The 12,198-nt window shown below is 36.8% G+C and overlaps 1 protein-coding gene across 1 annotated transcript in view; it reads right to left on the bottom strand.

Moving 5' to 3' along the window:
- Positions 1–12,198, bottom strand: part of LOC111051701 — a 79,027-nt gene that overhangs the window by 35,638 nt on the left and 31,191 nt on the right. Inside the window, 3 exon segments of the mRNA XM_039438519.1 lie at positions 1,750–1,904; positions 5,988–6,171; positions 9,300–9,613. Coding sequence (XP_039294453.1) covers positions 1,750–1,904; positions 5,988–6,171; positions 9,300–9,613 — 653 coding nt within the window.

Genomic DNA, 12,198 nt, shown 5'->3' with positions numbered 1-12,198 from the left:
GCTCCCCCACGCGCAGGCACACACGCCCGGCCTACATGCGCCATTGGTATATATACTACGTAGTATACAGGTAGGCAGACCGTTCCTTTACTCACACACTCAAAAGGAGACTGCGCTCGTGTGAGTATTAGAAGGGTCGGCCTAATCCTTCAGAGCTCATGCCTGCTTGGACAGAGTATACTATTAGTGACGATCGTGATCGATTCAATCTGTCTAGATATTACAGTAAGTTTCTACAGTCTGATGATGACTCACACCAAAGTTAGTAGACAGAAGGTTGGTCAGTCATCTATAGTATTTTAGTTGAAATGCAATTGGAGTGGGGGAACTGCAGTCGTGACGTAGGCTGTAGTACAGAGTAGGCAGAATATCGCATTCTTGAGAATCATACGGTGACGTATAGTCAAATTATATAACACAAACATTTTCTGACATGCAAGATTTCTGTTTCTGCTTTACAATAATTATCAAAACATTTGAATAATACAAGTATTTTGCCATATAAAAGCAAAAACCCTACCTCCTAACCTTCCCTTTCAAATCCTCAAGGTTTCTTCATCTTCTAGGTCGTGTTTATATTTTGTAGTTTGGCTATACATCAGCTTGTGAATTTCAGGGATGAGATATTTTGATTCTCGTAGAACATGTGCTCGATACCAGCATATGTTCAGTGCATTTATATGAATGAAATTCTTCGGATTTATTGGGATCGGTTTATCGGATTATTGCAATGCATTGATTTATCAAGATTTTTTATGGGTTAATCTGAAATTATAATAGTATAACGTTGTCTACTAACGCTTTTCCAGCTTATTATCTTTTTCGTGTCACGTTTTTAGATTCTTGAAAAACTTTCAACTTAACTTTATTCATACAAGTTGAATGAACTTGAAGTATTTAACAACATCATTAGAATCAGTGATTCAATCGCTATAAGTATGGAGAATTTTTAAGTTCTAGATCAATCTTGAGGGGATTAAACGACGATGTATTTGAAGATACAGTGAATAAACTTTATGCTCAGTGTGGTTACTCTATCACTTTTTTACTACACGTGACGTCACGCTGGCGTTTCCCCCACCACTTCGAATCTTTCACATGTGAGTGATCAACCTTCTGTCTACTAACGTTGGACTCACACCAGGTCGAAACAATCGTCTCTGCTAATAGTAAGTGCATTTTCACTTCATAAGTGTTTTTAAAATTAAAAATACATTCATTGTTCACAAAACTTGAATTCAAGTTAACTTGACTAATGTGAACTCCCCTTTACAGATTAAAAACAGCGTTCACTGGCTGAATATGGAATCAGCATACGGATGCGCGGGGTGATGGCCTAAACGCAATTTAAAACGATTAATAAATTTAGTAGAATTAATGATGATGTTGTGAAATCTCTGCATAATAAGAAAACAAAATATTGTCAAATTCATTTATTTATTTATTCATCATTTACAATCAACTTAAGGACAGAGTTATTATTTCACTATAATATTTATTAAAAACTTTAAAACAGTACCATGGTTTCACGTTTACCAACGCATCATCAGCTGTACTGAGGAATGAGGATTGGTTGGTAAACCTGCAACCATGGTACTGTTTTGAATTTTTTAATAAATATTATAGTGAAATTTGACAATATCTTTGTTTTCTTATTATTAAAACGATTATCTGCATACGGGTCCAAGTCTATCTTATCTATATTTGTCTAAAGATACCTGACAGGTCTATCCAATCTATAATTGTTACCTGTTCGTAGTGCAGTCGATCTAGAGCTCCACTGACGACCGAATTGAGATCACTGTCGGGTGCCAATGTTGCCAGATACTGTGAGTCTCTCAGCAGGGTGCAGATATCTGACCGCGTACCCTGGCCGTTCGGTAGTCGAGCTGTCGCATCTCGAACTACACAAACAACAAATACAACTGAATTAGATACATTCAGTCAAATTCATTCAAATTAACAACTAATAAACATAAATTGATAAGTAGAAGATACAGTGACATTGTCATTGAGTTCAGCCAAAAATAAATAAGATACAGTAACATTGTCCTCAAATTTAAGTTCAGTCAAGAAAGATATTCTAAATAAATATAAAGGGTACCTAAGTATCTTTTTAAAATTATTTCGTCACATGTTTCGGCTACTATAGTTATTTGTGCAACTAGTGCGCAAAGTGACAGTTTGCTGCACCGAGAGAAACGTTTACGCCCGAGCCGTAGGCGAGGGCGGAATGGTTTCTTGAGTGCAGCAGAGGAACTTTGCGCACGTATTTCACATTAAGTTTTTCCTACAGTTACCAGATGTTATTCAAATATTCAGACTACAGAAATGGGCACTGAGAGTAATGTCGGGAGAAACAAGACGAACTAGTTGCAGGCCTATTTTTAAGGAATTAAAAATCCTTCCCTTGCCTAGTTTGTACATTTTTGAAACTATATGTTTTATTAAGAGACACCAACACGAGTTTTATACAGGAGAGGCATTTCATAGCTATGAAACTCGATATAGGCACAATTTAAGAGATGGAGTTCATCGAACAAATCTTTACCAACGGGGAGTGAGAAGCGCTGGTATAAGATTGTTCAACACGTTACCAACACATATAAAAGAACTGAACGGTAAATTTTTTAAAACTAAACTAAAAAATGAGTTGTTGACTATTTCCGCCTATTCAACTTCGGAATTTACGGCTCACTATGAGCAATAATACTTAGGATATAGTGACTATTCTATTCTATTGACTTATTATTTTGACGATTCTACATACCCCTTTTATAGGTGGTCAAAAGATGAATAAAATATATTATATTATATATATTGAATATGAAAAGTGGGTAATTACGGGGTAAAATTGCCTGAAATGCATCAAATGTTTTTCTGTGTAATTTTATTATTGATAAAAACCTTAATCCTAAAATCCTAAAGTCCTCGTTGTCCTTGGTTATAATATATAATAGTAATAATTAGCGCGTTGTGCTTGGTTGCACCTCTGCTCACTATAGCAGCCACAGCAGTCACTGTTACCAACTTCATTTTGATTTTGCTGCACTGTTGCTCCATATAACCTACTAAGTATTTTGCGTTGCCATGTTGCAAATCTGGAGTGCAGAAAAATTTTTCCCGCACTAGAGCGGAAAAGTGATTCTTTGCGTTCTGTAATCAGTGCAGCAATGGCCACTTTTCAACGTAACTGTAGGAAAATGTAATTTTCAAGTGATGGCATTACTAACTGAAACATGTCGTCACGAAATAATTTAAAAAGGGTACTCAGATTTATATTTTTATTTATATTCAAAAGTAGCCCTAAAGAAAAAAAGACAAGATGATATTAATTTGCCAATTAATATAAACAACAAAAACTGAACTGATATACCTCCACACCTTTGCCAATTTGTTCATATAGTCCCGATTTAGACTCAATATAGCCAAATTAACATTGCTGACCGGACCTGTTTTAGATACCTTGGTTTATGAAGCTTCATAATTGTGATAGAAATAGTAACAATAATTGTAATTGCCCACTAATAGAACGCTCTGACAATATAAAGTATTCAGGAATAATGGTAGATGATTCATTGAAATGGAACAAGCACATAACATATACAACTGCCAAAATAAGAAAGCTTATATACAAATTCTATCAATTAAGGCGTATCATAGACAAAGAAATGTTAAAAACTGTATACTGTTACTGTTACTGTATACTGTATACTAGTTTGGGGTGCAGCTAACTTCAGTTTTATAAATCCATTATTTAAAACTTAAAAACGCATTTTGAAAATAATGGGAAACAGGGAAATCCGGTTTCCAACTGTAGAATTATTTATAGAAAATAGAGTACTCAGCGTTAGGCAATTGTATATATTGTTGTTATCAGGGTATATGAAAAAACATCAAAATAGGAACCATATCATAAATCATAGCCATAATACTAGAATAAGAGAACGTTACAACCAAGAAGTACCAAGGATGAATACAGCATTTGGGCAAAGATCACTAGGATATTTAGGGCCTACAATATCTAATAGAATACCATTAGAAATCAAAGGAGAGGAAAATTTCAATAGCTTCAAAAGAAAAATTAGACATTGGTTATTCAGTATTGGGATACAAAGTAGTGAGGAACTAATAGTAAGTAGGATTGAGATTTAAGTAGTATTCTTTTTAAATAAGGTAATTTATAGGTAGGAAATAGTACCTCGGTTTAGTATCTTTGTACTAGGTGATGCTTAGGGTGATAGATATAGTTTTAGATTTTTTTTGGAATTTTTGTATTATCTGTTGTAGCATAAATTAGTATTAATTTGATGATAACCTCGACACATATATTATATAGTGAGGTATCATTTTCTAAACCCTGAATATTGTTATATTAAAAAATATGTAATATAATGTAATGTATGTTGTTATTTATTTATATATTTGGCAGGTGACATCATCTTGCTTTTATTTTATTTATTTATTCCCCATGAATTACTAAATAAATCAATAAACTATGCAATATACACTCCAATAATAAAATTATCCTAGAAAATGAAATAATAGGAGCTACTTCCCCAAAATAGCAAGCTCGAGCTTGAAGAAGGAACCAGTCGAACTTCGGCAAGCTAGAATGTATGAGGAGAACCAGGTGAGTCATCCCCATAATACAAGATTTAGAGGTTTTGTTTACCCACATCATAGACTTAGTCTGCTGGAGAGTGGCCCGTTTTATAAGGGAATGAAAATATTCAATACGATCTCACATAAGAGAAATTGATGGCTTGAAGGAGCTCAAAAAAACACTCAGGGAATTCCTTATCGTATTGTGTCCTTACAGGTTAGCAGACTTCCTTGTTGATTAATGTTTGATTGATGTATGTTATGTGGAATCTGTTGTGTTGAAATATGAGGGATGGTAGATATTAGATTAAACTTTGACGTGTCATATACTGCGGGATCGTTGCTCCCTTAATGCAGTTTAATAATTATTGTGACGAACGAGAAAAGTAAAGTAAAGTTAAGTAATAGCAGAACTAAGTATCAGTGATGCTCCAAAAACATGTTTTGGTAAAAACAAGCTTTAAAAAAAGAGGATTTCGAGCTAATTGAGGTTGAAGAAAGTATTCAAACATGCTAACATAGAGCAGAGAGTTCACTGTAACTAATCACTGATTTTCATCCACAAAAAATACGGTCTTAAGATGCGCTTGAAGAGACTGTGAGGAGACCTTTCCTGTATTTTCTAGTGCCTAGAAATGGTAAAGCAGGAACTACAAGATGACCATAGTCGCGTTTCCCTATTATTTATAAGGTTAGCACAAACAATACAATGATCGGAAATAGTTATTTGTGCAACTAGTGCGCAAAGTGTCAGTTTGCTGCACCGAAAGAATGGTTTCTTGAGTGCAGCAGAGGAACTTTGCGCACGTATTTCACATTAAGTTTTTCCTACAGTTACCATTGAATATGAAAAGTGGGTAATTATGGGTAAAATTGCCTGAAATGCATCAAATGTTTTTCTGTGTAATTTTATTATTGATAAAAACCTTAATCCTAAAATCCTAAAGTCCTTGTTGTCCTTGGTTATAATATATAATGAATAATAATTAGCGCGTTGTGCTTCGTTGCACCTCTGCTCACTATAGCAGCCACAGCAGTCACTGTTACCAACTTCATTTTGATTTTGCTGCACTGTTGCCTGCTCACTATAGCAGCCACAGCAGTCACTGTTACCAACTTCATTTTGATTTTGCTGCTCCATATAACCTACTATGTATTTTGCGTTGCCATGTTGCAAATCTGGAGTGCAGAAAAATTTTTCCCGCACTAGAGCGGAAAAGTGATTCTTTGCGTTCTGTAATCAGTGCAGCAATGGCCACTTTTCAACGTGACTGTAGGAAAAGAAAAAAACAGGCTATTTCCCAAAACTTCTTGAATTTCCTAATTTAGTTTCAAAGTGACCTATATTTACATACTATTTACAGCGTTGCCAAATCACTGACCTAGCGCAAGTATGGTGACATAGTTTGGTCGTTTGTCGTTGAGCAGGGAATGTCCTCTGGCCTTGAGGGGTCCGGGTGGTTGGCTGGTGGCACAATACATGCCTTTCACAGGTCCCACCACCGACTCATAGCCGTGCTGCCTGAACGTGAACGCCTTGTGTGGGTTATCATAGCGTAGCCGCTCCTATACAAAACAAACAACACAATTATTATAAATAAAAATAGAAATCTATGTACCATTTTTTAAATTATTCAGTCACAGTCTAGATTGTTTGATTATTTAGGTCACATTTTTAGGTATTTTAGGATTATTTAGTTACAGTCTTGATTATTTAGAGAGAGTAATAAGCAAATTAAAAGAAGGAAAAGCGGGAGGACCGGACAGAGTTACAAATGAAGAAATAAAAGCGGGAGGAAGAGCTGTAACCAGTATACTAGTTAAGTTGTTTAATATATGTCTAAAAAATAGAAAAGTTCCTGATTTATGGTTGAAGGCTAACCTAATACTACTGTATAAAAAGGGAGACAGAAAAGAAGTAAAGAACTATCGCCCAATAAGTCTCCTCTGTACAATGTACAAAGTCTTCATTGCAATAATAACATACAGAATAGGAAGAAATTTAGATGCCGCAACACAGAACGATCAGACCGGATTCAAGAAAAATTTCTCTACACTAGACAATATCTTAGTACTGCTGGAATTGATACGAAAGGCGAGGGAATACAATTTCCAAATGGTCCTACTATTCATCGACTTTGAAAAAGCATTCGATAGTGTAACAACCAATGCTATTATGAATACGTTAGCTGGACTTGGTGTTGAAGATGAATAATTACAAATTTTTAAATATATATATGAGAATATGAAATTAGAATGTTCAGTAAGAGGAGAGAGTAAAGAGATACGTGTGAAAAGAGGATTAAGACAAGGTGATGTCCCATCTGCAAAAATATTTAATGCCGTTTTAGAAACAACCTTCAAAAATTTAGACTGGCAAGATAGAGGCATAGATATCAATGGGGAGAGGTTGAACTGCTTGAAATTTGCCGATGATATTGTTCTTATAGGAAGAAGTGCAAGTGAAGTTAAGGATATGTTAAAGGAGATGATGGAAGAAACAAAACAAATAGGCCTTAAAGTAAATTTTGAAAAATCAAAGGTTATGAGTTTCAATTGTCAAGCAGATGAAGTAATTGATTTGAACCAAGGAAGAATTATCGAAAATGTCAACAGCTTCATATATTTAGGGCAAAGAATTGGAAAAGACGGTCAATGGGGAGAAATCACAAGAAGAATTGCGTTGGGATGGTCAATGTTTAAAAGATTTAATCACCTTTTCCGCTCCGCGGTTATTATGGAAAATAAGCGAAAATTACTTCAGATGTGTATAATCCCAGTTATGTTATATGGCTGTGAAACATGGACTCTCACAGGAAAAATTATCAGGAAAATGAGAACTAGTATGAGAGCAATGCTAAGGATCATGTTGGGAGAGTTACTAAAAGAGATAAAAAGACGAAAATATGGATATCCAAAGAGACAATGGTTGAGGACATAGGACGGTTGATAGTAGAAAGAAAATGGAACTGGGCAGGACATATAGCGAGAACAAAAGACAACAGATGGACAAAGAAGATAATAGACTGGTATCCACGAACACTGAAGAGAAGCAGAGGACGACCAACCAACTGATGGGACGAGGAATTTAGGAGAGTCTGCGGTGGAGCAACATGGCAGAGGGTAGCACAGGAGAGGACGGAATGGGAGAGGATGAAGAAGGTGTACGGCGGTGTTTGGCTATACAAAGACTAAATTTCAAAAGTGAATGTTATCTATCATGTTCATATTTCATTTGGTGCCAACCAAAGTAGTAACCTCAGCGGAAGCTGATTTGCAACCATGAAAAATTTTATTTTATTTTTACTATGTACCAATAGGTAAATACTGTAAAAGTTGCAATAAAAGGTTTATTTATTTATTTATTTATCTTGATTATTTACTCAAGTCTTGATTTGCTAATGGCATCATATACACATAGCCGAAACATGTTGTGACTAAATAATTTTAAAAAGGGTACTTAAATTTATATTTTTATTTATATACAAAAAAGAAAAAAAGACAACACAATTATTGCTTATTTATTTGAAAGGTACAGTATGTGGGAGCACCAGGGAGACCCAGACCCCATTTTGCTATAACACACAAATTATACAATGTAAAATAAAATTAAGCTTAAACCGAAATAGTAGTTTATACAACAGTTTTATGAGAAGGGTCTTTAATGCACAAGTTTGATTTAGAATTGAGACACAAGTGAGCATCTTAAACTTCTCACCAGTGCTTTAAAGACATTATAAAACTGTTGTATCACTATTTTATCTAAAGGTGCGTAAAGATATACGCGCCGCGAACATGAGCAATTCACTTTTAATCAGATGACTATATCTGTATTTTTACAGAAACGGTAAGATACAGATATAAAAAGCTTGGCATCAGCTGATTAGAAATGAATTACTCATGTTCGCGGCGCGTAAATTTGTACGCACCTTCAGACCACTCTAGCAAAGTACTACATAGCTAAATCGTTGTGTGGTTGAAAAATCAACAAACTAACATATATAATAAAAAGATTGAAATAACAAGCTATTCAGAGAAAAGCTAAGAAAAAGCTTCGCTGTAATCACATCTGTGACAACACAACAATGTATGACGACATGTATAAACAAATATTCATCATGCATGTCCTGTCGTTAGGGGCCAGCCGAACATTTACCAACCGTTAACTCTAGTTTTTTTTTTTTTAAATGTATATTCTCTATCTAATCTTTAGTGAATTTACTATATTGTAATTTTGTTATTAAATTTCCAATTCTGAATTTTCTTTTTCATGTTTTGTGAATTTGGCAATAAACTTGATTTGATTTGGCAATATTACTATAAATAGTCAAAAACTATTGAGTAGCCCTGAAGAAAATCCAAAATACATTTTTTTGCTGAGAGTGAGCTCTAGGCTTGTGCGTGGGTAATGAGGCGGATGATAATGAGAGATGAATGGACCTATAGTTTGAGGTGGGTTCTGAACCACCGGGATACGATTTTACAACTCATGAATCATATTCAGAAGATTTGGCTCAAGCGGTCACCCTTCCAACGGGAGTAGCATGCGCATGATTCTTAACCGCTCCTATTATTTTATTTATATAACAATAAATAAAATATATAAAACAAATAGAACAAAATATAAAACAAATAAAATGAATGAAATAAATAAAATAAATCTAATAAAATAAATGAAATGTATGATTAGTTACCTGAGTCCTAAACTCCTCCCTCTCTTCAGGCGTGGAGGGAGTCACTATCCAATCAGTGGGCGAGCGGGGCGGAGGAGGCGTGGCCGCCAACAGTCTCTCTCTCTCCGTTGTCAACACCTTCTCCTCATCCATCTCCTCCTCCTCACCTCCTCTCACCCCCACACCCCTGCCACCCATCTGCTCGCGTTTGTCCAACCACAGGCGACAGAGGGGGGTGAGGTGGGCGTCGGTGTCCCTCCCCGCACCGATCCACTGGTACACGCGCAACGCTGACTTGTACTCTAGGTAGGGCACAAAGTCATCCGGCTGCCATTCTGAAAAAAGATGAAAATTAATCAACTTATTATATATTAAGGAATGAAAAAGAACGACAACAAACCAGTCTAATTAGGTCATCAAATGCTCAGTAAATTATCACAGGAACGGATAGAAGCACAATCACAAGTCTTCACCTCCAGCCGTATAATTATTAATAATAATTTCTCTGTTCGAGAGTACTACACGACCAGAAGATTTTTTCAAAATATTAACATGTTGAATACAAAATTCATATACAAGCTACGATTATATACAAAGTATGCAATACAATAGATTATTTGCTGATTTGATAAAATGTGGCACCCACTATATAATAATATGTGTCGGGATGCCACTAATTTTTCTTTAGTTTTCATGCCAGAATGGAAAAAAATCTAGTAAAGATACATCTTGCAAGTCATAAAACAATTTTAGAAAAGGAAATTGATAACCTATGATGCAGAAATTCTAGACAAAAACCATTTATAATAATACTAATGAAACAAAATAAATATTAGAATGGAGAAAATAAGAATGAAAGAGTATGAGAAATGTGTTCATAGAACTAATTGTTCTCCATGATTGATTCTATTATGAAGATCTTATTATTGGTATAAGAATAAGATATTGTTATAGTTATTTAGAATAATAATAATTATTCTTTTGTCTAATTGTCACATCTTTGTATTATTTTTGTGTTTTTGATGAAATATGAATATTGAAAAAGTGTTTAGTAATGCCTTGTCCTCATGTAGACCCAGCCTGGTAAAGGTGCAACTCCTTACAAAGGATAATCAAGGCCACCGCTGGCAAACTACCTATCGACACACTAGTGCTTGTCGACATTGGCCTTCATTGGGACAACATATAGATGCGGCATAGAACAATGAAGGCCAGAATAGGCCAGCGCGGCTGCCAAACCAATCCACAATCCACACATTGGCGCTTGTCGACATTGGCCTTCATTAAATCAACTTGTAGATGTGGCGTGAACCAATGAAGGCCAGTGAAGGACAGCGCTGGCGAACCTGTTGGCTAATGACTAACCACCGGCTAATGACTGTTGGGGTTGGTGTATCAAAAATGCTAACATCAAAAACTTATCTCCTTCAAGACATACTGGCAACAGGACAGCCCGAGTTAAAAGAAGAGAAAGGTAGAGACAATACTATGTTATTTTAGTTATTAATTGCATGCAATCAATAGTTCATTTAATAGTGCATGAAAATAGCATTCAATGAGGAATGCAATTAATAGTCCACACAGCAGCTGATTGTTTACCAAGTTACATTGAGATATTAATTGCATGCGCTATTGTATGCAACTAATAAACCACTCGACAGCTGATTTATGATGAATAATTCTATAGTCTGATTTTCACGGTGATATTGGCATTAGAAGGAGACTCCTTTTCCTTTTGTATTATCCTTAAAATTCAACATTTCAAAAAACCCTATATTTACGTCGACGCGAAATTCAAAAAGGAACATACATGTCAAATTTCATGAAAATCTATTGCTGCGTTTCGCCGTAAATACGGAACATAAAATATAAACAAAAAAATATATATAAACATAAAAGAGAAATGCAAAACCGTCGACTTGAATCGTAGACCTCACTTCGCTCGGTCAATGAGCTATTTAGTTTGCTTATTAAAAACCCATTTTACTCAGTAGATTAATTATTCAAATTTCAAAATCCTATTCTATGAATAGAATATTTTGGACCGGATAAGTAAAGTGATATGGCGGAAGGTGTGGCTCGTTCATCAATTGGGCTAGTCAGTCGGGTCGAGCGAGGGGTTTGTTACCACTGTCTAAAGAAATGGCTTTTGGTGGCCCTGAAATGGGCCAAGTTTGTTGCTGGTGGCCCTGAAAAGGGACCTAGATTGTTGCTGGTGGCCCTGAAAAGGGACCAAGATTGTTGCTGGTGGCCCTAAAAAGGGACCAAGATTGTTGCTGGTGGCCCTAAAAAGGGACCAAGGCAGGCTAGATGTTTAGTAGTCGTCTACGCCGGGAGGACCTCCTCGACCACTTCCTCGTTTAGAAGGGGCCTTCGGTCAAACCCCGGGCAGGCAGGATCGTAGGCTTCCGCTGCACACACTCCGATGTCGGTTCGGCACCCAACCCGCGCATCCAGAACCGCGCGCCAGTTGTTAGGCTGGGGCGCTAGGTCTTGGGGCGCAGCTGGCGCGGCGGTGTACAGCCTCAGCCTCTCCTCCACCTGGCGAAGCCGACGTAGGGCCCTCCTCTTCTGGATTCGGCGGCCGGCTCGGTTCCTCCTAGGCATCGGCTGGGTAGTAGACAAGGAAGACACCTCAGGTTGCGGTTAGTCTCGCCGTGGTTCCCTCATTGGCCTGCTCGCTGCTCTGCTCCTGGTCTCGGTAGTGGTCTCGGCTGGTAGTGGTCTCTGGTAGTGGTCTCGGCTGGTAGTGGTCTCTGGTAGTGGTCTCGGCTGGTAGTGGTCTCTGGTAGTGGTCTCGGCTGGTGGTCTCTTCTGGCTCTTCAGTGGAAGGCTGCTAGTGAGCAAGTGCTATCGAGGGTAGCTGAGTAGCCCCCTTTTATTCACAGTCCCCGAGTTCACCTGCGCTGCTATTGGCCGG

The sequence above is a fragment of the Nilaparvata lugens genome, chromosome 11 (genome assembly GCF_014356525.2).
Source record: "Nilaparvata lugens isolate BPH chromosome 11, ASM1435652v1, whole genome shotgun sequence".
NCBI lineage: Eukaryota > Metazoa > Arthropoda > Insecta > Hemiptera > Delphacidae > Nilaparvata > Nilaparvata lugens.
Note: the sequence above shows the minus strand (reverse complement) of the source record. Positions and strands in the feature narration are given on the sequence as shown.